Consider the following 24,219-nt stretch of genomic DNA (forward strand, 5'->3'; position numbering starts at 1 on the left):
AACTGGTCGACGAGGGTGATGGTTCTTTTTGGAAGACGAGGAGGGAGGAGGTGGCGACGCGACGGAGGGACGAGAAGGGAGCTGAACAGATTGCACGACTCCGTTTGCGAATGTCAACAGCAGAACCGTCTCTTCTCCCTCTTCCACTTCAGAACCTTCGACGGAAGGAAGGAATTCCAACCCTGTGAGATCGCCAGAGAGCAAACTCCCCGTTCCCGTCCTCGTCGTCGAGCTCGTCTCCTCTTCTTCATCTCTCCTCTCCCTTCTCTCCCAGCCCGACCTTCCTCCAGCACCCCCATCTTCCCTCTCGCCCACCCCGACCCCGAATCCAACCTCCCAGCCCTTCCCTATTGCCATCTCCCCCTTGCCTTCACCCTGCTTCCTCTGTTCAAAATCGTAGACGACCAAACTCGCTCTCCTCCCTCCGACTCCTCCCACGACGATTCTCGTCCTCCCTACGGCCAAGAGAGGTCTCAGAGCGGCGACTCGTTTCGCTTTGGAAGTCGAGGAGGGCAAGGGGAGAGGTCGAGCGATGAATTCACGGCGGAGGAGACGCTGGGAGGAGAGGTGAAGGTGTTGGGTGAGGGCTGAACGGGTCCAGGTCGAGGAGGAGAGGGAAGGAGAGACAGAGAGGTGTCGATGAAGAGGGTAGGTTTGGTTAAGATAGGTTGGTAGGGAGAGAGTCTCATGCTGCACGAAAGAGAAGTTGTAAAAACAAGCGAGGAGGGGTCAGCTCGAGAGGAAGAAAGGAGGAGGGAAGGAAAGGTCGAAGCTCACCAAATCTCTGTTCGCTGAGCTCGTCCGACCCAAAGAAGAGAGATCCGAGAGACCTAGTTGCTCGTAGATAAGAACGAGGACATCTGAGGGGAGGTGATCGAAAGGGTTGGACGAGAAGCTCCGATCGGGAGGGAGGGAGCTCATCGAGGATGGGAGAGAGGGAGGGAGGAGTGAAGGAAACGTTAGTCTGAGAGAGCCCCTTTAATAAGGAGGAAACGTGAACATTGAATGTTGGAAGCTCTCACCTCCTCCTTCCTTCGATTCCCTCACAACCACAACAACCGAAAAAGCTCCATTCAACTCTCCGTCCCCTTCTATGTCCTCCTCCTCCGCCCTTCTCGAGACTTCGGCCGCTGCACTGGGATTCGACGAGCAGGAGAGCTGGAAGAAGATCGCTGGAGGAGAAGCGACTCGAGCTCAATGTCAGAGATGGAACGATTGGGTGAGCTCTCTGGACTGTCCTGTAGATCTAGAAGCACCAGAGTCTGCAGGGATCAACGAGGGACATTCTTCAACGTCTCCGAGAAGCTTTGATTTCGCGTGCGATTCAACGAAGAGCTCTCACTGACCTCTCTTTCCCTCCTCCTCCTCCTTCCTTCCTCCCTCCCTCTCTTCCGCTCAGTGCGAAGGACGAAGCCCTCTCAGCCGAGGAAAGCAGGTCGCACTCTCGTATCAAATCGCCTCTCAGTACATGCCTACCATCGCTCTCGCCTTCCAAAAGGAGATCTCTACCTACTTCATCAAGCCTGTCCTTCGACCTCCTCCAACGGAAACCGACCACATCTACACTTCCCTCTTCTACCAAGTCTACTGTTCGTCCTACTACGCCAAGTGGATGAGATCGGGTGGAGAGGATGTCAAGGACTATTTTTCTTTCATGTGGAGGTATATCTGTCAGATGACGGTCGAGGATCTGGTACGTTTTTCAGTCGTCGACTCGAGAACTCGCGTCGTCTTGTCTTCGCTGACCTCCTCTTTTTTTCCGTTTCACAGGACCTCTCTGATATCTCCGGAAAGCTCTCTACCCATCTCGAGATCTTCACCCAAGCGATCCTTTACTCCTCCCACCCCCTCCCTCCCCAAGTCAACTTCCTCCCTTCAAACCCCTCCACCGATCCCTCCGTCCTCGCCGTCCGTCAATTTCTCGGAGGAACCCTCGACAGCGTCAACTCTCCTCAGAAGGACGACGCCAATCCTTTCGTAGGTCTTCGAGTCCAAAAGATCGCTCCGAATCTCCTCAAATGGTTGGAAGCAGGAGGACGAGAGCCGATGAACGCTCAGTTCGATATCGAGTTGTGGGAGCTGTGCGCTGGAGGATGCTTGAACGATTGCGAAGCGGATCCGAAGAAGGGAGCCAAGCTTAGTGCTTGTACGAGGGTGAGTTTTTTCGACTCAGGTTCCGAGGCTTCGAGGAGAAGAGACGCGTCGCGGTCGTGCTTCTTCTTCTGACGCGTCTTCCTCACCCTCTTTCTCCTTCTTCCAGTGTCGCTCGGTCTCGTACTGCTCTCCAGGTAGGTTCATACATCTTCTTTGAGCTCTCTCGCATCTTCCATCGCTCACTCTACCTCGCTGACAACGATCAACCCTCCGTCTCTTCCTTTTCCAGAGCATCAACGACGACACTGGATCGGAAAGGACCTCTCGGGAGCAAACCCCTTCCAAGCGCTCTGCTTCCCTCACAAGACCCTCTGCTTTCAAACTACGTACTAGATCTACTTCGATATCGAAGCGTCGCGTTTCATCGTCGCGTCGAGGTGAGAAAGAATCCGAGCTCATCTGTGTTCAGCCTGTCTTGCTTGGTCTTGCCTGCTTCGTTCAAAGAGCGCCGAGAAAGAAACCTAAACCGACATCTCGCCTTTCTGCAGGCTTTTCAGATCCCTTGAGCTTCGACGAAGGTAGAATCTCATCGATTCGTCGCGTCGAAGCGAGGCAGGTTCGCAACCATCGTGCGTCGGTCCTTCACTCGCTCCGTCCTTATAGGGCCTCGGACATTTTCGCTCGTGATCTTCAACGATCTGCTCTCACCACTGCACCGGCCTTCGATACCATCCCAATCTCCAAGTAAAGAAATTTGTCGCTTTTTCTCATCCTGCGGGCTTGGTACGAGTGACGTTCGAAGTCCTCCCGTCCTTCCTCCAGCTCCCCCAAACGCCCACCTCCTTCGCTCTCCTTCCCTTCTTTCCTTCGACAATGAAGCCCGCCACGCCAGGGACGATCCTCACGGCCGCTTCTACGGTCCTTCTCGCTCTCGCTTCCTTCTCGACACCTCTCCTCAAGAGTCTCTACTTCTTCAAAGCCTCCTTCTCCTCTTCCTCGATTTCAGGCGTCCTCACGCTAGGAACTTTGGGCTTCTGCCTCGTTCAGGATGGAACGACGACGTGCTCTTCGCCGAGTGTTGGATACGACCTTGGTGCGTAGAGCCTCGATTGAAGATACATAAGACACTGAGACTGGTTTTGCTGCTAGAGGAGAAGGGAAGGGCAAAGATGGGCTGAACAGCTTTGGGAACGAAGGGAGGAAGGGACGAAGACGAAGCTGATGCTCTATTTGGTTGCTTCTTCCAGATCTGAACGCCATTCTCGGAGTAACCATCATCGATATACCAGAAGTAGCAGCCAAGTGGATCACCTACGTTCTCGTTCTGCACATCGTCGGTGAGTTGTGAACGGAGGAACGAAGGGAGAAAGGAGGAGGGAAGGCTGCCTCCTCCTTCCCCGGTTGCCTCTCTCAGCTCTCGTTCTGACCTTCCTTCTTCGCTTTTCGACCTAGCTCTCGGTCTTTCGGCGGGCGCTTTCGTTCTGGGACTTCTCGCTCACTGCAGGGAGTTCGCGATGGGTTGCTTCAGCTCGTGTTTCGCTTCGATGGCGGCTGCTGTTGGTACGTCTCCTCTCTCTCTTTCTTTCTTCAGGCCCCTCTCTCCTCTCCCTTCGAAGCTCCTTCTCTTCTCGTACGCAACGCGTCCCACAGCTGCTGACTTTCCTTCTCTTCCGATCCTCGGCGTCTTCGTTCAGCCCTCATCGCCTTCATCTTCGACATCGTCCTCTTCCTCCTCGCTCGAACCCGAATCAACTCCCTCGACGGGGCTTCCTCCTCCATCGGACCAGCAGTCTGGATCGTCCTCGCCGCCTGGGTTCTCCTCTTCCTCTCCGGATGCGCCTTCGGATGCGGTCGACGCTGCATCTCCTCTCGAGGACCTCGGAACGAGCGAGGAGAACGAGGCGAACGAGTCCCTTACGACACCGCCTACGCCGAGGAAGCTCGTATCGAAGCCATTCGAGCAGAGGAGGAGAGGAAAGCGCGTCAAGCTTCAGGAGGAGGCAGTCATCTTCCTGGGTTCCAGCCCTACGAGACTCAGCCGTTGACGGGAGGGAACAAGCAGCCCGATCAGTGGCTCGACGAGGAGGAGGATCCAGCTTTGGCGGGAGGTCAGGCGTATAGGGATCAGCCTGGTCAGGGAGGAGGCTATGGGAGACAAGGATCGAGCGACGGTGGACATGGATATGGAAGGGGAGCGTACTCGGCTGGGGGAGGGTCGGCGGTGGGGATGGGAAGGAGACCTTCGGATTCGTATCGACCTGAGGCTCAGAGGACGCCTTCGGATCAGTACTACGCTGGAGGTCAGTCGACTCCTGGAGGATACCCTCCTATCAGTAACGATCACTCGAATTGTAAGTATCGGTCTTCCTTTCCTTTCAGATCGAACAGCAACTCGAAAACAGAACGGACGAAGCTGACCTCCTCCCTTCCTCTCCTTCCTTCCCTCTTCTCCCCTTCCAATCCTCTTTCAGACTACCAAGACCCTCAAACAGACTACCAGCAAAACTCCTACCCACCCCAACCCCAAGACCCTTACTACAACCCTCAACTCCAACCCCAATCCCCTCCTCAGCAACAGCAGCCCTACATCGATCCCTACGCGTCGTCCAACGCCTACGCTTCCTCCCCCAACGCAGCTCTAGCAGGAGCAGCCTGGAATCAACATCAACAGCAACCTTACATCTCCCCAACTTCTCCTCAGCAACGCTACGCCTCCCCTTCCAACAACCAGAACGCGTACTCGCCCGACCCGCGCTCAGCCATGCAACACAACTTCGCTTCCCCACCTCCTCCTCCTCCTTCCCAAATCAACGACGCGTACGCCACAGACGCCTACGGAGGCTACGCTGCCAACCCAGGTCCCTCTCCAGCCTCCCCAGCAAACGTCTACGCTCCTTCGCCGCAACGACTCGCTCAGCAACATCCTGCGTCGTTGACGCCAGGGTTGGGAGGTCATGGGGATCCGTCCGGGGGGAGTGGGAGTGTTTACTACGATGCGAGTAGCTCGTCGCAAGGGGGAGGAGGAGGAGGAGGCGTGGCGAGTGGGAGTAGTGGAGGAGGAGGAGGGGTGGTGGAACCGCCGAGTTACGAGTTGAGCTCGATGGCGCCTGGGCAGACGGATGTGAGAGGTGCGGGGGGAAGTGGGAGTGGGTTCCCGAGAGAGAAGGGGGGTTACCAACCTGGGGCGGGGAGGTAGGCTGAGGATCGGTTCAGGGAGGGGGAGCGGGACGGGACGCGTTCGTTTCGTTTCGTTTCGTTTTTCTTTTAGACCTCGTTTTCCGAGAGAACGCTTGTTTCGTCCTCCAGTACTATCTACCACTCGACTTTGGTTTCTTACTTGCATTTTTTTTTTTGCATTTCTCTCTTCAAGGACTATCATCTCTTTGCCTCTTCGTTCCCTTTCACGACCTCTCGTTCTCTTTCGTACACGTGTTTTCTGTCCTTCTCCTCGTTTTGCCCTAGTTGTGTCTCAGCCCTATCTCTCGCTCGTTTGAATCTATGTATCCCTTACCTTTACTTTCTCCAACCAGCTTTTCTCGAGCGCAAACCAAACGAGCTCGAGGTCAAGAAGAGAGCGAAACAAATGAAAAGAAAGGAGGGGACGCGTCGACCATCCTCTTCCGCCTGCTCCCTCCCTCTCTTCCCTCCGATTTTTCGCACCGTTTCTCCCTCCCACGTTACTACCAGACCTTCCTCGCATCTCGTCGCGAAGGGAAAAATCTTCTCCTCCCTCTCCGCTCGCTTAATAAAACCGCTCGTCATCCGGCGGCCACACCGAGCTCGCCCTCCTTCCTTCCCTCCCTTCCTTCCTTCTCTTTCAACGACGACGACTCCCGCAAACGATGCCCTCTTCGAAGAACCCACCCCTCCACACCGTGAGGATCGACGATCGACCTCCTTCGCATGGATCTTGGTTCTCCGTGAGTCGACGAACGACGAAAACAAAGACGAGGGAGGGAAAGAAGGAAGGGCAGGGCTGACGTCTCCGTTTTCGGTTTTCGTTTTCGTTTTCTTTCATTTTGGGCGGGCTGGGAGTAGTATATCTTCTTCCCTTTGATCTTCAACGTTGGAATCATCTCTACCAACCTCACGCAACTCATCTGTCAGTCGTCCTTACACTCTCTTGCTCCCTTCCTTCCTGCCTTACTCTCCTTCCTTACCAAATCAACACTTAATTCTCCTCCTCGTTCAAATGTCAGTCTACCCCCTCTCCCTCTTCCCGCCCACCGCTCCCCTCTACACCCGCCTCCTCCTCTTCTCCAAAGAAGCGTTCGTTCGACTGTTGATCTTGATCTCCCTCCTCTTTGGACCGACGAAACTCGTCTTGACGGCGGGGGAAGGGATCGATTTGGACCGGATCGTGGAACGAGACGGGCAGGGGAGGGTGAAGGGTTTGAACTTGCCCGGGAGGTGTGTGGTGGTGGGGAATCATCAGGTGAGTAGCGGAGTTGGAAACAGAAGTGAAGCAGAGGGGAGGGAGAGGTGTGAGCTCGAATCGAACAAACCGAACCGAACCGAAGCTGACCTTTGGAAACACAATTTATCTTTCGCCCAGGCCTACAGCGACTGGATGTACCTCTGGATCTTGGCTTACTTTGCTGGAGCGAGTGAAGGGATTTATATCTTGTTGAAGAAGAGTCTAAAGTGAGTCTTGTCAACCGAACGGGACGAAGGAACAAGGAAGCGAGGCGGGAGGGCTGATCGTCTTGCGTTGGTTCGGCTCAGGTGGATCCCCTTGATAGGTTGGGGCATGCAGCTTTACGATTTCATCTTTCTGTCTCGGTGCGTTGGCTTCACATCTACCCCCGTTCCTTCGTTTTCGAGGACGACGAGCTGATTTTTTTTTTTTTTCGTCTCGACGCGTTTGAATTCTTCGTTGGTTCGCAGATCCTGGGCCCTCGACCAACGACCTCTCTCCCTGCACCTGAAGCGCCTCGCACGTCGTTCCATCGAGACGAAGCAACCCATCTGGATCATGCTGTTTCCCGAGGGCACGATCGGGTCGGACAACGAACGACCCAAGAGTGTTCGATGGGCGGAGAAGGAGGGGATTGTGAGTTCCGGGATCGTTCACTGCTATCTATACTTTCCTCCTTTTGTTGCTCACTTTCGTTTCGTTCCTAGAGCTGAAGAGCTGACCCCTCATGCGTCTCGTCTCTTTGCTCGTTCTCTTTCGTCCCCCTCCTTCGTCGCAGGCCGACCTGAAGAACATGCTCCTCCCTCGCTCCTTGGGACTCTACACCATCCTCACTGCTCTCCTACCTTCCTTCCCTCCCCCTACACCACTCCAAACCAACGCTTCAAGCTCGGAGCCCATCCCCACCTCCGCTTCCTCCTCTTCCACCTCCCTCGCCTCTTCTCCCTCCACCAACCAACGACAACCCTCGCCGAACGAATGTCCCTTACCGATCCTCGACTGCACGATCGGATACCCTGGTGTTCCGCCGGCTGCTTACGCTCAGGAATACTGTAAGTTTTTTCTTCCAGAGCTCTCCCTCCGCCTCGAGAGGAGTCGTTCTTTTTTGGACGCGTCGTCCTCTCCCTCTCCCTCTCCCCGTCCCTTCCCTCTCCTCTCTATCCATTCCATTCCTTCCTTCTCAAAGCTTAACTCACTCTTCTTTTTGATCCTTCCGCTCCTGCTCCTCCACAGACAACCTCTTCTCCATCTTCCACCGCTCCGTCCCCCCTCCAGCCGTCCACATCCATCTCCGAATGTACAACTCGACTCACGTCCTCGCGCTCACTTCCATTCCACCACCACCTCCTAAACCCACCAACACCCATCTGAACTCTTCCTTCCCCACCCCGAACTCGAGCACGACCGAAGTAGGCGACGAGGTCGAATCGGGACGTCGTCGTCGGTTCGGGGAGTGGTTGACGCAGATCTGGAGGGAGAAGGATGGGTTGATGGATGAGTTTTACGAGACGGGGAGGTTCCCGAGCAATCCTTCGTCGAAGTCGACAAAGGCAGGGTTGTTCGAAGGAGCGGGAGCGGGAGTGGGAGCGGGAAGGGAAGAAGGAGCGGGAGGAGTCGAGATCCCTGTAGGGTGGAGGAGTGGGAGTTGGAAGGAAGCAGGGGAGGCGGTTTGCTGGTTGGCGCCGGTTTGGATCGGGTGGGGGTTGGTTTGGGGGGTGAGGAAGGGGGGCTGGGAGGGGGGTGCTGCTTGAGGGAGAGGCGCGTTTGACTTTTGGGGAGGTTCGAATTTGGGACTTTTCGCAGTTTGTTACTACTCGCTCTCGTGTCGTCGTTGACTCAGTTTTTTTCTTTTCTTTTCTTCCTTCTACGTTTCTGAACTTCGCTTGGAGTGTCTTGGAGAGAGAGAGAGAGAGAGAGAGGAAGGACGAGAGGTGGGAAACTGGAGCGTGAAGGGGCTGAGATAGATATATAATGCCCAAGTGAAGGTCTAGATAGTGTTGAAGACACGAAGAGTGGAAGAGAGATATAAAAAAACCGAGAGTAGTGCACGTTCGAAACGAAGAAGAAGAAAAAACAAAAAAAAAAAAAAAAAAAAAGAAAAGCTCGACGACGTGACGAGCGAGGACGATTGAGCTAGATACTAAAGAGAAGCAAAAGAACGGGGAGGGGAAGGGGGAGGGGGCGGTTCTAGGAATAGTTGGAAGATTTGATGATCTCCCACAAGAACCTCGCCCACTCCTCTGGAACTCCAGGCGTACATCTGTACGACGAACAACGAGGAAATGAACAAAAAAAAAAAACGCGACGCCCGACCGTCAGTTTTTCCCATCTCCTCTCTCTCTCTCTCTCTCCCTCCCATTCTCCCTCTTCCCCTTTCTCATTCCAAAATCCCATCAACTACTACTCACTGATGCAAACAATCCCCTGCGAACGGTCTAGCATGCGCGTCCGGTCTCAAATGCGTCGGACGATGCACGTCCATCCACATCCCTTCCTGCCTCCGTTCCTTCCTCCTTCGAGCGTTGAACGTGTCGAGACCGGTCTTGACGATCGTGTTCATGTCCGGGACGTAGGGCCAGTTCCAGAGTTCGAGGGTTGGGGAAGCGGTGCCGAGGGGAGGGAGGAAGTAGGATCTTCGGATGGCTTGCACTGTGGCGTGGGAAAAGAAAGAAGGGGGAGAGGAGTGGAGAGGAGAGGAGAGGAAAAAAAAACGGGGAGAGGATGAGCGGGAAGAAGAGTAGTAGCAAGCGGAAAGAGAACGAGGAGAAAGAAAGAGAGACAAAGTCCAAGAACGAACTCGTCGTTTCGTTGGCGGGTCCGTTTCGGAGGTACATCCCACAGTTCGGGTGACCTTGATGGGTCGAGCGGAGGATGGGGAGGAAAGTAGTGTAAGGGTGGATCCGTTCGTAGAATCCGTTGAGCTGGGAGCAAAGGAGAAAGAGAGGAAGGGGAACTCGGTGAGCACTGGGCGGGCCCCTTTGGGTCGTCGTCGTCCGTCGCGTCGCGACTCGCGTCCAGTCGACCGACTCAGTTTCGAGAGAAGCCCCCCCCCAAAAAAAAACTCACTCCTTCTTCGTACAAGGCAAGTAATCGCTCGGGGCTGTCCGTCCATCCAGGTCCGAGGAAGCGGTTCTGTACCCAGTGAGGACTTGAAAGAGCGAACGAAACAGAGGAAAACCCGTAAGCAAGGAGCGACGCGAACACAGGGACTTTATTAGAGCGAGGGAGTATTGAAAAGCAAGAACGAACCCGGTGTTGAAGACGACGACGGTTTCCTTCTCGAAGGACGGATCCTGGCCTTCTCCGAGACGTTCCAGATAGGTGAGCCAGTCGGTAGCGTAGTCGTCGTCTCCGTGGAAAGCGGTGAGCTTAAATAACCGAAAAGGAAAAAGAAGAGGGAGACAACGTCGAGGTTGAGCTCACGGACGCGATCAACATACTCCCCGCTTCAGGACTCACAATCCCACCCTTCTTCAACCTTTCGAAATCCTCTCGACTGAGGAAGAAGTCTTCCTTCGTGAACAAAACCAACGGGCGCAAGGTTCTCTCGACGCCTACGCCCGCCTCGTCCAGCAATCCCTGAGCGAGGGGATGATCCGGATTCAACCAGATCCCAGCTAGTTTCGGTAGCTTGAGGCTCTCTGAGAAGAGAATAGGTCCTTTGTTGGGAGGGGAGCGTTGGAGGAGGTTGGGAGTGACGGTGGTGAGGTTGGCGCGTTTGCTTTCGAGGACTTCGAGACCGAGGAGAAGGTGGGATAGGCCTGAGAAGTGATGAACGGTTAAGGAGTCTAGAACAATCACAAATAGCACGGTGTCAGAGATCACGATCAATCGTGGAGAGGAAAAGAGGAGAGAGAAGAGGGAAGGAAGGGCCTAATGTTGAGCTCGCCTCATGAACCGAGAACCAAACAACTCTATTTTCCGATTGCCAGCTAATAGGCACTCACCTCCTACCATAAACAGTCCTCCTCGCCTCTGCAGAAGATCAACAACCATCTCCCGAGCGTCCCAGCTCGTTCTTCCCCCCTCTTTCCCTACGAAATCAAAGCTCGCTTGAGCGAACCTCCTCCCGTCGTCTCCCTTCTTTTTCGATCCGTCCCAGTCATAGCAGTCTTCTTGCAGATGCATCAAGGCTCCAGGCTGCTCTAGTACGACGTCGTCCCACGAGGTGAAAGGTTGAGGGCGAGGAACCCATTCTCCTTGGACGTATTTCGAGGCGTCCCAGCGTCGAGAGGAGGGTCGGAGGGAAGAGGAAGGGATGAGGAGGGTCGAGAGGATGAAGAGGAGGGCACCGAAGGCTGCTAGGCGACCGAGAGTCCGACGTCGAGGTACGCGAAACATGGCGAGGGCCTTCGCGAGTCCTAAGACGGCTGTGGAAGTTGAGGACGAAGGGAGGAAGGGAGAAGAAAAGAGGTGAGCTCGACCGTTCCGTTCCTTCCCTCCCAACGGCTTCCTTCTCTTCCCCTCAGCTTTCCTCTTTTTCGTCCCCTGACACCTAAAACAGGATGGATCTCTTCCTCGCTCGACTCTCCCAACTCGAAAACCAAGTCCAATCCCTCGGCGAGCTTCCTTCCATCGTCGCTCGTCTCTCTGCAGAGAACGAGGCTCACCGCTCCTCCTCCTCTCAACACTCCTCCACCGTCGCTCGTCTTTCCTCCGAGAACGAGAGCCTTAGGAGGACCGTCGAGGGTCAAGATCGAGTCATCGGAGAGCTTACGATAGCCTCCCCTTCGGATGGATTCTGGATTTGGGAGAGTGAGAAGGGAGGGAGAGAGGAGGAGGGTCGTCGGTTGTGGTCCTCGGTTCGTCGCCTTACTCTCCCTTCTTCCCTCCTCCTCCTACCTCTCGAAGACTCATCTAGCTTCCACGTCCCTATCCTGTCTTCTAGGAAAAGTACAAGTCCCTTCCTCTTGCCGTTTCCCGTTCCGCTGGACCTCCCACCTCGCTCCAATCCCTCCCAAACGAGCTCCTCGACCTCATCGTCTCTCTCCTCCCGACCTCCGACCAGCTCACGCTGAGCCGATGCTCCTTCATGCTCCTCCAGATAGCTTCGAGACCTATCTACGGATACAGACTCAAGCTCTCGTCGAAGGAAGCTGCGTCGTTCGTCTCGTCGAGGGTGCGTTCCCTCACCTTCTCCTTTGCTTCATCCGCGTCGCCCCTTTTGCTGATTACAATTCTTTCTCTGCGTTTCTTGCAGATCACACACCCTTCCGAGTCCTCTCCTCGTATCAGTTCCATCCTCATGTCCAAGAAACTTCGCCTCCAGATCAAAGGTTTCCGAACGTCCGACCTCTCCTCCCTCCTCGCGATCTCGTCCCACCTTCCACGCCTACACCTCTCAACCATCGTCCTTCAAGTCAGGTCCTCCTTCCCTTCACCCTTCTCTTCATGGTCGCCTCTTCTTCGACTCGTAGACCCACACGAACTCATCGTCAACGGACGTTGGGCGAGTCTGACAGACACGTTCGCCTCGTCGACGTTTCGAGTCTCGAAGGACGAGCTGGCGTGCACCTCAGAGTGGAACCGTCTCTCTTCCTTTATTGGATACGGAGAAGGCTCGATCCCTATGCTCGAGGGAGACGAGCAGATCTTTGCGATCTCGGAGTGCCTGTTGCGAGCCAAAGGGGAAGGGAGGAGGCCGAGGTTTGAAGTCGTAACGTCGTTGGATGGAGAGCAAGAGAGAGATGAGGTCGAGGAGGAGGAGATCGCTTCTTATCTCCATCAGCTTCTTCTTACGGACTCGACGAGGAGTGCCACGGGGGCATATCTGTGCGTGACGTTGAAGAAGAGCGCGATCGTTCGAGGATGATTCGGCTATCGCTGTAGATTTCGAGGGTTTGATCGAGTCAGTGGTCCGTCCATGTACTGTAGCTCTATACTATGCACCGAACTTCTCTTTGCTTATCTCGTTCGAGCGAGACCTTGGTTGTCGGAGTCTCGATGCGAAACGACGCGTTCTTCGCTTGGATGGATCAAAGCGACGAGGCTGATTCCTTCAAAGGACGGGGTTTGAATTTTACTTCAGTAGCTGTAGACGACCTTTTATTTATCTCATTGGACTGCTACTCGCCTCGAAGGAGGTCGATTTTCAGATCTGAACGAGCATTCGAAGCTCGAGCTCTCGCCTCAGTCGTTTGCTCTCTCCCTTTCCTGTGCCAGCAACCCGTAGATCTCAGTTTCTCGGTCGGCAAGCATGCGTCGAACAAAGATGGTAGCTGGGAAATGTCGAACCAAAGGTCAAGAAACAAGGGGGAAGAGTCAAGCTGCAAAAAAAGAAGAAAAACAAAGGGCAACGAAGGAAACGAATCTACGGAACGGGAAGCTGACAGAAGGAGTACAACGGCGGAACCGAATCGAGAAGTAATACATAGTAAGCGAACGTAGCGTGTATCAGGAGGAGAACAGTAGAAAAAGGAAGACTAGCTGCTCGACCTGGTGGACGCGTTGCTGAATCCGCCTGAGCCCGTCGCCCGCAACGAGGTTTCGGACTCGGGTATGATCGCACTGCCACTGCTGCCGACGGACATCGAGCCATTTCGAAGCGTAGGTCGACGTTCCGGAGGAGGATCAGGTTGAGCGGCGACGAGTTCTCGAATTTTGGTGCAAAGGGCGGCTGGAAGGAAGAAAGAAAAGAACGGAGGAATGTGAGCGGGAGACGAGAAAGGCACGAGAACGTTCTGGTCTAGGCTTACAAAAAGCGTAAGGCTTGGTGATGCAGTCGTCGGCTGAAGGAGAGGCGAGCGAAAGGGGTCAGACCGGAGACGCGTCGAAGGGAAGAGAAGAAGAGACAAGAGCACAAGCGCACCTCCTGCTTCTCGAACAGCCTCGATTTGGCCCTGAGAAAATAGAGGATCGAGTAAATCAGCATCGAAGGAATGGAGAGATACAAGAGGAGAAGACGCGTACCTGGCGAGCGTTTCCACTGACTGAGATGCAGACTTGATGACCGGGCAGATCACCTCGAGCCTCCATCGAACGGATCCTTCGAAGAGCCGTCAGACCATCCATTACTGGCACTGTACAGTCAAGAAGAGAAGGAATCAGAACGTCTCTTCAATCTCGAGTCGAGTCGAAAGCTCGAAGACGAGGCGGCTCGACCGTCGACGACCGGGCTACTCACTCTCTGTATCCATTAGAACGGCATCAAAATGACGCTGAGAGGACTGATCATTCCTTGTGAGAATCTCGAGAGCGATCTGGCCGTTCTCGGCGTACTCGACGTGCCAGAGCAGCCGAGAAAACTGGCGGACAAGCACGCGTCGATTGACCTCGTTGTCTGCGAAAGGAAGGAAGAAAGAGAAGCTGGTGAGTATACGACGGAAGATCTCGAGATGGAGGGGGTCGTGAAGAAAAGTTCACCTTCAACAATTAGCACCGAGAGGATAGTATCCGGCTCAACTTCATCGGATGAGGACCTCTTGGTCGTCGGAGGGAACAAAGCTCCTTGAACAGGTGGGTAGAGTCCAGCGGCGATGTAGAATCGGAAAGTGGTGGGCTGACCAAGATCGGAGACGAGCTGAAAGGAAGGAAGAAAGCGATCTGATCAGACAGAGGTCGAGATCGAGAAAAGGGAGGAGGACGCGACTCACATCGATGCGACCTCCCTGTAGACGCGTCAGTTCCTTACAAACGAAAAGACCGAGTCCTGATCCTCCCACCGCAGTATGTACTTCGGCTGTCAGAGAGAAGAATGACGAGGGTCAGCCTAGCCGGAGGTCGAAGACCGCAGGAAGAAGAGCGATCTCGCACGAACCATTCCCCTGCTTGAATCGCTGAAAGAGATGACCCTGATCCTCGAGTGACATTCCTCCTCCCGAGTCCTTGACCTCGACAAAGATGTATCCGTCATGACGACCGTTGACAAGCTCTTGAGTGAGAGGAGCGTTGAGGGACCCTGGGTCGAAAGCTGGCGCTAATTCGGGAGTGGGAGGACCGACGAGAGAGATATTGACGGTGACCTCGATCAGTTTGGTCGCCGACGATTGAGTAAACTTGACGGCGTTCGAGATGAGGTTCCTTGATAACGAAGAGGAATAGCCGTGGTCAGCGAGCTTCGTTTTGGGGGGGCCAGGAGGGACGAAAAGCTCACATGGTGATCTGGTTTAGTCGAACAGGATCTGCCTCGACGAGATGACCTAGGAGATCGAAGGAAGGACCTATGTGGAGGACGAGTTCGATTCCCTTCTGCGAGGCCTCGATGGTGAAGATACGAAGAAGACGGCGGGTGTCCTTGACGATGTCGAACTGAGAAGAAACGGCGAGATCGTCGTCAATACTAGAGGCGAACGATGAACGATCTGAACCCTCGAACTCACCTTGACGGGGAAGACTTGGAGAAGTTCGAGGTCTATCTGAGCCAGGCGAAGTCTGAGAAAAGGAGGAAATCAGCTCTGTTTCCTTAGACAAGGCTGAACGCTTAACTCACATGTCGTTCGAGAGCTAAAGATTCGAAACGAAAGCGGTCAGAAAGGATCGAAGGGAAGACGGGCGATGGAACTTACTCGTTCTTGAATGGTTGCACTTTGTTGTATCGAATCTAGTACGAGAATCTGAGAAGAAGAGAGGTCAGCCGCGCGGGTTCAGGAATCGAACGCGTCGAAAAGTTGAGCTGCTCACATCGTCCTCCAGCGTAGCAACATCTCCGGCAGTAAACACGAGACCCTTGTCGATCGTGACTTGTCCCAGCAAATCGTTGATGTTGGATCGGAGAAGCTCGGCGGCAGCTGGAAGGAAAGGGACAGGAGGGGATCAGGACGCGTCGAAAGGGAAAGGAAAGAAGATGAAACCCAACCAATGATGGCACTCGTAGGATTTCTGATCTCATGAGAAGTGATATCTACGGCGGAATAAAAGTGGGATTAGTCAGGAGAACGAGGAACATCGGTCTGAAGAACGTACCGATCAAAAGCTCCTGCTGCTTCTTGCTCTCCTCGACCTCAACGCGACGAGCCTCGGTCTCCTTCACACGATCCTTCCAAGCCTCGATTCGATCGGCAGTCATCTTCTTCTGAGCCGTCTCATAGTCTTTCCGATCCGAGATATCTGTAGAATGAGAGAGCAAGAGACTGATCAGCAAGCGGAGGCGGAACGAGTGAGAGGAGACGCGTCGAGTCTCGCCAAGTGGGGTCAAGGGGATGATACTGACCGATCATGGTTCCAACGAAGCCGGTAACGAATCTAGCGAACATGAACAAAACAGTGTGAGTCCAGTGTCCGAAGGAGAGGAAAGGGAGGGAGTTGGACAAACGAATTTTCGTTCGAATTTCCTTTTCCCTCCGTCAGCCCAACCAAACGTATCAGAACGTGATGCTGCGATGATAAAGAGACGGCAGGGTATTAGCAAATCTTACATGAAACACGTCAGGATAAAGAAACGGGGCAGAGGGTGAAACGAGGAAGAGGAGGTCGAGAGAGGTGTCGGCGAACTGCTGAACGATTCTCGCCACCCACCCCTGCCAAGAGCTGAAACTCTCCAGAGCCTTGCTTTCCAGTTCGAAAGCACTGCAGTAAGAAGAAAGATCGGGTCATGAACCGACTACACGACGAAAAGGAGCAGCTTCGGCTCACCTCCTCCCACATCTGACGAAGCGGCGTCCGATCTGTCGAAGAGAAGGGGGAGATCAGCCTGGTCTCAACTGAGAGGGCGAATGTGAGAAATCACCTTTAGCGCAAAACACATTGGGCCAGAAGTTTGGGTTCGCGTAGAGCTTTTGAGGGGAAAGCGCAAGCGAGAGAAGTCAGCTGGCGAAGAAGGAGAGAGTCGAAAGCGAAGACGGAAGGAATGCTCACTCCAGTGAGTTCCCTGAACTGCTTGTTTACATAGGTGAGAAGTCCATCAGGCGTCCCACAAAACATTCCCACAGGGGCCTGTCATCGAAGAGAAGAAAAGGAGGGATTAGCTTCGTCTTCGACGCGTCTCTTGGAAGAAAGCACCCCTCCTGCTCAGAGGCGAGCAGCCGCATAGGAACGTGTACTCACCCACTATGAAGATGGATAATTAGAGAGAGAACGAAACCGAGAATCAGTCAGCTCCGCCGTTTGGCTTCTCCTTCACCTACTGTTTCATCGCGTCGAGTTCTCTCTTGCGTCTCGGATCCCTTCACCTCCACTTCGAATCTTCCGTCGAGAACGCCAGTTTGAACTCACCTCCGTTAACAGCGTTATCTCCCTCGACCGAACTTCAAACAGCCTATCCATCTCCCTTTTCTTCGCGTCGACCTCGGGATTCGACATCGAGGCGGCGTTCTTTGGCGGAGGAGGGCGAGGCGTATTGGCAGGACTATTCGCCAGCAGACTTGGTGGAGGCGGAGGAAGAGAGGAGAGCAATGGTGGTGACGAGGAGGCTACGAGGAGTGGGGATTCTGTCGGGTGAGGAGCGGGAGAGGGTGCTGCGATGGCTGTCGAAAGTGAGAGAGGATTGGGAGATGAAGATTTTGGAGTTTTCGAGCGAGCGTTCGAGGTGAAGGGAATGGTGGTAGGTCGATCGGAGATGACATGGGAGGTGAGGATGAGGTGGGGAGTCGACGGAGAGGTGGTGCGACAGAGCTCGAGCGTCGTGGGTGCCGACGTGCCTGAAAACAGCGAAAGAAAGAATATAGATGAGTAAAAGGCCAAAGGCGAGCGTCTGTGCGACCTCGAAATAACTTCGAGCGGCTCAAAGGAATACGGGGAGAGGAAAGAATGAAAAACGAACCAGCGTGAAGTGTGACGATCAAAGTTGGCCTGGGAGAGAAGGAAGGCTGTCAGTTGTCAAGTCCGACCCAAAACACTTGACTAAAGAAACCCAGAGTGAACTCACGAAAGAGCTAGATCAACACCCTGGTAGTAACCCAGCTCTCCCTCGATTCCTTCGGACGCGTCGGAAACGAAGAACTCGACGCCATATAACCAACGCAGGAAGTACTTCGCTTCCTCTGCACCGAGACATGCGGTTATCTGTTTTCCTCGAGTGACGGCGAAGAAAGTCACTGAAAGGTCCAAGAAGGAAGCATCATGATCAGCTCTCGACGTTGCCTCTCTCGACCGCCCGTTGAGCTCACTGTTTCCCCAGATCTGAACCCCTGCGAGCGAGTCGTACAGCGAGCTACCAGACGATGACGTGGACGCCGACGAAGCTAGTACTGGCTGAGGTGTTGGAATGATGCAGCAAGGCTGGTACTGAGCGTCGAGGAAGGCGAGGAGTCCTATGGAGGCGAGAGACTCGACTGAGCTCTTGTCGACCTCCTCTGAGAAGACGGCGAGATGATGGGGTCGTTCGTCGTCGTCGTCGTCTTCTTCCTCCACTGCTTCACTGCTGTCCGAGAAGAAGGATTTCTGGGATGTCCTGGAGGTTCTTGAGGCTGGACGAGGAGGACGAGAGGAGCGAGAGGGGTCGTTCGAGAAGGGAGGGAAGACGGGGAGGGAGAAGACTGATTGCGGCCTTAAAGCTGCTTGAAAACGGGAAAAGAGAACGTTGTGAGGGGGTTGCTATGGAAAGATGGGATAGGGAGTCGGGCACCAACAGCAGTTTTGACTCGAAGGAAGGGCATGAGGGAGTCCTTCCTCTGCGAGAAGAAAGAAAAAGACCAAGGGAGGAAGCTCAGGATGACGTTCTTGCCCTCCTTCCTTCTTTTCGAGAAGAGCTATAGATCGCTCACCATTCACTGGATCCATGCTCGCTGGTCTTCAAGCAGAAGAGCAAGGCGTCCGAAGGTTGGGAGAGGAGGGGGAGGAGGAGGAGAAGGAGGGAAACGAGAAACAAAGAAGGAGTTAAAGGTCAACAGGCCGAGGGGCTCTTCGAGCTTCATTTGGCGTCGCTCTCCTCCCTTCCTTCATTTTTTGGGAGCCCAGCCATCCCAGCTCGAAAGAGAATACAACATGGATCGAAGAAAACTGAGCGAGGCAGGCGCCTTTAGAGATACAGCGAGAGAAAAACGAAACGAAACGAGCTCAACTGAAAATCAAAGGGACCAAACAACCGACGGGGGAACGAATCGCCTCAAAAGTGAAAAAAAAAAAAAACTAGTCGACCTCCTTGTTCGAAAGTGGAATCACAGGGATCTCAGGGCTAGACGAAGAAGGGGATGATGCTAGACTCGTACTGGGGACAGGCGAAACTCCTGGGTCGAGCCATTCCGAGCGATGGAGGTGAGCGTCTTCGAGAGGAGAGAAAGGGTTCCCAATGAATTCCGAGCCAGGAGAGAGTAGAGCTTCCGAAGGCATCCACCCAACAAGATCCTCCTGGCCGTCGATAGCGATTCCAGCTCGATGGTAGACTGGCGGAAGAGGGAGAAGAGCGGCGGAACGGAGAGTCAGCGCGGAAGGCGACGAGAAAGAGAAGAGGACGGGAGGACGAACTCGTCTCCTTGATCTTCTGGACGAGAAGTGGGAACTTGTAAGGTTTGGTGATGCAAGCATCGGCTGTTCAGAGGAAGAAGATCGAGGCGAGGAAGAGCGAGATCAGCTCTGAGACTTCGATGGGTGGGTTTCGTGTTCGACGCGACTCACCTCCTGCTTCTCGAGCGGCATCGAGTTGTCCCTGCGTCAGAAAAACGAGAGGTCAGCGAAGGACTCTAAAGAGTTGAATGGGAAAAGAGATGGGCTCACCTGACGAGCGTTCCCTGAGACCGAGATGCAAGCTGAAAAAGAGGAAAGGAAGGAGAGAAGTCAGCGATTCAGTCGAAAGGCACACCGACTCTGGTTCGAAGGGCTCACGTTGATGCCCTGGTAGCAGTCCACGAGCTTCCAACGATCGGATCTCTCGAAGAGCACTGATACCGTCCAGGACGGGCACTGAGAGGAAGAAAGAAAGAGAGAGACAAAAAAGCTGTCAGTTCTCAAATTGCAGCACTTCCCTCTTGTCTTGCTTCAAGACTCACTCTCCAGATCCATCAACACCATGTCGAACGACTCTCCGGCTAGAGCGTACGACTTGAGGATCGTCAAAGCCTCGAGACCGTGTTCGGCGACCTCGACGTGATAAAGCAAGCGTTTGAACTGTCGATGCAACACTTTCCGGTTGACGGGGTTATCTAGAGGGAAAGACCGAACGAGAGGTCAGTGAGCTCGAGCGAAAGAACGCCGAGACGAATGTAAGACGCACCCTCGACGACCAAGATGGAGAGAACAGCGTCCGACGCGATGGGAACTCGATGGACGGGTCTCTCGGGAGCGGGGGTGATGATTTCCCGAGGGATGTCGGTAGGAGGGAACAATCCAGCCTTGATGAAGAATCGGAAGGTGGTTCCCTCGTTAGGTGCCGAGACGATCTGTTGGAAGGAAAAGGAAGATCAGCAGAGGGCTCGAAGAAACGAACGCGTCTCAAGCTTTGGTCGACTCACGTCAATCCTTCCTCCCTGCAAACGCGTCATTTCCTTGCAAACAAAGAGACCGAGACCTGATCCTCCGACGGCAGTATGCACCTTGGCTACGAGGGCAAAGCGAGGGAGGTGGTCAGTTTCGTTCGAAGGACAAAGAAGGCGAAGAGGGACGAACCGTTCCCTTGCTTGAATCGCTGGAAGAGATGACCCTGGTCCTCGAGTGACATTCCTCCTCCCGAGTCCTTGACCTCGACAAAGATGTATCCGTCATGGCGACCGTTGACGAGCTCTTGAGTGAGAGGAGCGTTGAGGGACGCTGGGTCGAAAGCTGGCACTGATTCGGGAGTGGGAGGACCGACGAGAGAGATATTGACGGTGACCTCGATCAGTTTGGTCGCCGACGATTGAGTAAACTTGACGGCATTCGAAATGAGGTTCCTGAAGGAGAGGGAAGACGGAGATTTGGTCAGTGAGAGGTCGATGAGATTCCCGGAACGAAACGGTGAGGCTAAGCTCGTTCGCACTGCTCTCGTCCCCGTTGGCTCGCTTTGAAGTAGAGGTACGATAGACTAGGTGACTGAAGGTGAGCTTACATGGTGATTTGATTGAGTCGCACAGGATCCGCCTCGACAAGCTCTCCGAGGTGAGAGAATGAAGGGCCGCAGTTGAGCTTGAGCTTGATTCCCTTCTGAGAAGCCTCGATCTCAAAAATCCTGAGCAGTCGGCGAGTTTCGTTAACGATGTTGAACTGCAGAATAACCCGTCAAGTCAGTCGGGAGCTCGAAGGGAGGAACGCGGAGAAGAGAGGTCTCACCTCCATCGGGAAGACTTGGAGAAGCTCAAGGTCGATTTGAGCGAGACGAAGACTGAGATGGGAGCGGAGAAGAAGTCAGGAAATCTTCAGGTCAAGACAAAGAGGAAGACGAGAATCGTACATGTCGTTGGAAAGCTGGAGGGAGGAAAGAGAGAGAGAGAATCAGTCAGGGCAGATAACTCGAAGGCTCGACGAGACTGTACTCACTCGTTCTTGGATCGTAGCAGACTGATGGATCGAGTCCAGCACCAGGATCTTCAAGGAGGGAGACGAGAGAGCGATCAGCAAGAGCTCGTGGATAAAGGAGAGGTCGAGACGCGACTCACATCGTCCTCGAGGGTTGCCACCGACTCGGGAGTGAACAGCATCCTAGATCCAATCGTGACTTTGGAAAGCATGTCGTTGATGTTGGATCGAAGTAGGTCGGTAGCGGCTGAGGAAGAAGAAAACAAGGGGTCAGCCCAAATCAGCTCGAGATCGAAAAAAAAAAAAAAAAAAAAGGGGAGTCACCAATGATGGCACTCGTAGGGTTCCTGATCTCATGCGAAGTGATGTCTAGATGAATTCGGAGAGGGGAGGTCAGTTTCAGGAGATACGAGGAGAGAATGCGAGATCAACTCACCGATCAGAAGCTCCTGCTGCTTTTTCGACTCCTCGACCTCGACTCGACGGGCTTCGATCTCGTCAACTCGAGCCTTCCAAGCATCGATCCTCTCGGCGTTCATCCTCTTCTGAGCCGTCTCGTAGTCCTTCCTGTCCGAGATGTCTGCGAGATGGAAGATCAGGAGGCTGGTCAGCAAAGCAAAGGCGAGGAGAGAAGGGAGAGGACGCGACGCGTCTCGTATAGAAGCACAGTGAGCTCGGATGCTACTCACCAATCATGGTTCCGACGAATCCAGTGACGAACGGATTCGAGTTCGAGTTTCCTCGTCCCTCAGTGAGCCCGACCAGTCGAATCAGGACGTGATGAGCCGACCGTCCTGCAGCAAACGCGTCTCCCTCCTCCCCGACCATGAGCTGGAACTCTCCCGATCCTTGCTTTCCAGTCCTGAAACACTCCTCCCACATGTGACGAAGCGGTGTACGATCTGGAAAATCGTTGGGAACTAGTCAGAACGAGACATGGCGAGACGCTGAGTTCCAGAATGAGCAAATGAAGATAACGTACCTCGTTCCACAAAGATTGAAGGCCATGTGTTGGGATCGGCGTGAAGATTCGTGAGCTCTCGGACTGCAGGAGAAGAAAGGACCGAGACAGACGCGTCCGAAATCAGTTCAGGAGCCGTCGAGTCAGATTTGGTGGTTAAACACTCACACTGCTTGTTCACGTAAGTCAGAAGCCCATCTGGAGTACCACAGAACATTCCCACAGGAGCCCACTACGAAAAAGACGAAGAAAGAAGTCAGTCTCGACGCGTCGACGGGCTTGTGCGGGCAAGCTATCGAGCTCAACTCACCTCCGTCAACAGCGTAATCTCCCTCGACCTGATCTCGAACAGCCTATCAAACTCTCTCCTCATCGCATCCATCTCCGGGTCCGTCCTCGAAGCGACATCAGGCAGATCAGGGTCGTCTGGATCCACAGCGGGGAGGGATTTCCTTGCAGGGATTCCTTCGGGGAAGGTGATCGTTCTTTGAGGATCTGGTGTCGATGGTTCCGAGATGGGACTACTAGCAACAGCCTCTGCGGAGTCGGAAGAGCTCGTTCGACTGAGAGTCGTAGGTCCAAAGGAACCGGAAGACGGGCGTCGGAGCTCGACGGTGGGAGTGAGGTCTTCTTCGGACGAGACTGCAGCGGCAGCATGAAGGAGAGGTGCTGGAGTGACAATGGGTAGAGGAGTGTCGGGAGAGGAGGATCCGAAGGGTCCAACGACGGTGGGGGTGGCGGAGCCGATAGAAGAGCGAGACGACGTGGAAACGGCCGAGCCTGCTCGAAGTTTGGACGCGTAGGAGATGATGTTTGGGCGGTTGGAGATGATGTGGGAGGTGAGGATGAGATGAGGAGTCGACGGGGAGGTGGTTCGACAGAGCTCGAGAGTGGTGGGTGCTGAGGTTCCCTGGAGGTTGCGGAGAAAAAGAAGGGAAGGAAGAGGGATCCGGTCAGCCTCGAGCTCGATCTCCCTTCGACGTTTGCAGACTCTTTAACCTCTGGCGCAAAGTCAATTGAAGCCTGGGCTCGACGGTTCTGGATAGGTGAGATATACGTACTGCGTGAAGAGTCACGGTAAGAGTAGGTCTGTGGAAGAGAAAAAGATGATCAGCCGTCTCGTCTCCAAGACCTCCTTCCAAGAGCGAGAAGATGTAAAAAAAAACTCACGAAAGAGCTAAATCAACACCCTGGTAGTAACCGAGATCTCCAGCTCCTCCAGTTGTTCCCGCAGGACCGTTGACGTAGGCCTCAGGCCCGTAGACCCATCTGAGAAACGCGAACGTGAGCGTGAGGTGTGAGCGAAGGACGACGCGTCTTGAACTGGTTTGGTTCTCACCTCGTGAACGCCCTGGCCTCCTCGGGTTCCAGACACTCGACCAGCTGTCTCCCTCGTGTTACCTGCAAAGGGGAGAAGAGAAAGAGGAAAAGGAGAGGGGTCGTGAGCTCGGCGCGACGTAAAGAGAGAGAGACAGACGAGAGGAGCTCACGGAAAAGAAGGTCAAGTTTGCCCAGATCGTTAAAGCGAGAGGCTCGTTGGAGTTATCGGAGGAAGCGGACGTCGAAGACGAAAACTTCTCTTGCTGAAGAGGCACGATAGCGCATGGTTGACGGTGAGCTGAGGGGGAGGGAAGGGAGAAAGAAGGAAGGTCAGCTCACCGCCGGCGTCGCGGTCGCTTCTCTACTCCTTCCTCCCTCCCTCCGCCAGATGCTTGCTCCGGTCCACGAGAGCATAGCTACTGACCATCTAAGAAAGCGAGAATAGGAATAGCAGCGAGGTTGGCGACGTCGTTGGGGTCGGTTCGAGGGTCGAAGGTTGCGAGATGAACAGGTTCGAAGTCGTCGTCGTCGTCCGAGTTTATAGAGGCATCCGACAAGAACGAGTAGATGGACTGCTGCCTCTTGCCTCTTGGTATCCTCGAAGCGAGCGAGTTGAGCGACCTCGACGTTCCTTGGGAGTGCTGGGAGTTTGATCCTCGTCGACCGCTGCCCACGAGCTCGTCCTTCTTTGGTTCGTCGTCCTCTTGTTGATGAGTTGGGAGGTTGCTAGACCGATTCTCGTTGAAGACGCTCTGGGGTTGGAGGGCTAAGTTACGCAGAGAAGAGAGGAGTCGAATCAGTCATAGTTGGGAAGCTGGAGGAGGATGGACAGAGCAACGAGGGAAGGCTTGGGAAGAAGGAAGGAGGGGAAGGAGGGAGGGAAAGCTCACTTCGATTCGTTGGCATCGGGTCCTCTTCGAGGTCGCTTGCTGGAGAGTAGGGAGGCATGAACGACGTAGATTCCTCTGGGTGATCTACATCAGAGGTGGGTGTGCTCATCCAAGTATGAGAAGGGGGGAAGGATGGAAGGAAGGAGTAGTCGGTGGGAGTTGAAGGTCGAAAGCGAACAGCTGAGTCTCGTCCTCTTTTGCTCTCCCTCCCCCCAGCCTCCTTCCCCCCGGAGTTT

The 24,219-nt window shown here is 54.3% G+C and overlaps 7 protein-coding genes across 7 annotated transcripts; 4 read left to right on the forward strand and 3 right to left on the reverse strand.

Annotated features, from left to right (window-relative positions):
- Positions 1 to 995: 995 nt before the first annotated feature.
- Positions 996 to 2,518, forward strand: BDY24DRAFT_375283 (zinc finger MYND domain-containing protein). Its single transcript, XM_076638525.1, has 5 exons — positions 996 to 1,219; positions 1,400 to 1,693; positions 1,771 to 2,154; positions 2,261 to 2,288; positions 2,384 to 2,518. Exons 1-5 carry the CDS (start codon positions 1,094 to 1,096, stop codon positions 2,485 to 2,487), a joined length of 936 nt encoding a protein of 311 aa, XP_076500732.1. The 5' UTR covers positions 996 to 1,093; the 3' UTR covers positions 2,488 to 2,518.
- A 405-nt stretch (positions 2,519 to 2,923) lies between these two features.
- On the forward strand, positions 2,924 to 5,610 carry BDY24DRAFT_375285 (SUR7/PalI family-domain-containing protein). The gene is made up of 5 exons (XM_076638526.1): positions 2,924 to 3,187; positions 3,342 to 3,431; positions 3,547 to 3,654; positions 3,789 to 4,445; positions 4,566 to 5,610. Exons 1-5 carry the CDS (start codon positions 2,968 to 2,970, stop codon positions 5,288 to 5,290), a joined length of 1,800 nt encoding a protein of 599 aa, XP_076500733.1. The 5' UTR covers positions 2,924 to 2,967; the 3' UTR covers positions 5,291 to 5,610.
- Positions 5,611 to 5,936: 326 nt separating this feature from the next.
- Positions 5,937 to 8,262, forward strand: BDY24DRAFT_411543 (acyltransferase-domain-containing protein; the record flags this gene model as incomplete). Its single annotated transcript, XM_076642945.1, has 8 exons — positions 5,937 to 6,014; positions 6,133 to 6,196; positions 6,294 to 6,529; positions 6,650 to 6,738; positions 6,820 to 6,876; positions 6,982 to 7,147; positions 7,290 to 7,563; positions 7,745 to 8,262. The coding sequence occupies 8 exons, from the start codon at positions 5,937 to 5,939 to the stop codon at positions 8,260 to 8,262; spliced, it is 1,482 nt and encodes a 493-aa protein (XP_076500734.1).
- A 308-nt stretch (positions 8,263 to 8,570) lies between these two features.
- On the reverse strand, positions 8,571 to 11,314 carry BDY24DRAFT_375289 (uncharacterized protein). Its single transcript, XM_076638527.1, has 8 exons — positions 11,229 to 11,314; positions 10,459 to 10,881; positions 9,971 to 10,299; positions 9,761 to 9,879; positions 9,578 to 9,659; positions 9,309 to 9,432; positions 8,920 to 9,160; positions 8,571 to 8,771 (listed from the first exon to the last, which is right to left on the reverse strand). Exons 2-8 carry the CDS (start codon positions 10,850 to 10,852, stop codon positions 8,699 to 8,701), a joined length of 1,362 nt encoding a protein of 453 aa, XP_076500735.1. The 5' UTR covers positions 10,853 to 10,881; positions 11,229 to 11,314; the 3' UTR covers positions 8,571 to 8,698.
- Positions 11,017 to 12,323, forward strand: BDY24DRAFT_411545 (uncharacterized protein; the record flags this gene model as incomplete). The annotated part of the gene is made up of 3 exons (XM_076642946.1): positions 11,017 to 11,313; positions 11,400 to 11,630; positions 11,712 to 12,323. The coding sequence occupies 3 exons, from the start codon at positions 11,017 to 11,019 to the stop codon at positions 12,321 to 12,323; spliced, it is 1,140 nt and encodes a 379-aa protein (XP_076500736.1).
- Positions 12,324 to 12,693: 370 nt separating this feature from the next.
- On the reverse strand, positions 12,694 to 18,214 carry BDY24DRAFT_375300 (ATP-binding response regulator). The gene is made up of 20 exons (XM_076638528.1): positions 18,151 to 18,214; positions 17,554 to 17,940; positions 17,313 to 17,481; positions 16,661 to 17,138; positions 16,304 to 16,381; positions 16,082 to 16,144; positions 15,712 to 15,823; positions 15,413 to 15,556; positions 15,306 to 15,350; positions 15,131 to 15,237; positions 15,016 to 15,063; positions 14,830 to 14,865; positions 14,604 to 14,758; positions 14,268 to 14,530; positions 14,104 to 14,189; positions 13,874 to 14,030; positions 13,635 to 13,790; positions 13,402 to 13,530; positions 13,207 to 13,239; positions 12,694 to 13,127 (listed from the first exon to the last, which is right to left on the reverse strand). The coding sequence occupies exons 1-20, from the start codon at positions 18,164 to 18,166 to the stop codon at positions 12,934 to 12,936; spliced, it is 2,856 nt and encodes a 951-aa protein (XP_076500737.1). The 5' UTR covers positions 18,167 to 18,214; the 3' UTR covers positions 12,694 to 12,933.
- A 142-nt stretch (positions 18,215 to 18,356) lies between these two features.
- Positions 18,357 to 24,190, reverse strand: BDY24DRAFT_375304 (uncharacterized protein). Its single transcript, XM_076638529.1, has 26 exons — positions 23,984 to 24,190; positions 23,518 to 23,859; positions 23,264 to 23,391; positions 23,113 to 23,174; positions 22,944 to 23,042; positions 22,835 to 22,862; positions 22,084 to 22,683; positions 21,942 to 22,005; positions 21,795 to 21,857; positions 21,502 to 21,714; positions 21,249 to 21,392; positions 21,137 to 21,181; positions 20,953 to 21,059; positions 20,834 to 20,881; positions 20,748 to 20,761; positions 20,627 to 20,678; positions 20,406 to 20,560; positions 19,988 to 20,250; positions 19,834 to 19,919; positions 19,596 to 19,761; positions 19,372 to 19,524; positions 19,208 to 19,285; positions 19,100 to 19,131; positions 19,001 to 19,031; positions 18,851 to 18,913; positions 18,357 to 18,768 (listed from the first exon to the last, which is right to left on the reverse strand). The coding sequence occupies exons 1-26, from the start codon at positions 24,090 to 24,092 to the stop codon at positions 18,515 to 18,517; spliced, it is 3,399 nt and encodes a 1,132-aa protein (XP_076500738.1). The 5' UTR covers positions 24,093 to 24,190; the 3' UTR covers positions 18,357 to 18,514.
- Positions 24,191 to 24,219: the final 29 nt, after the last annotated feature.

The sequence above is a fragment of the Mrakia frigida genome (assembly GCF_051309035.1).
Source record: "Mrakia frigida strain ATCC 22029 unplaced genomic scaffold BDY24scaffold_2, whole genome shotgun sequence".
Taxonomy (NCBI): Eukaryota; Fungi; Basidiomycota; class Tremellomycetes; order Cystofilobasidiales; family Mrakiaceae; genus Mrakia; species Mrakia frigida.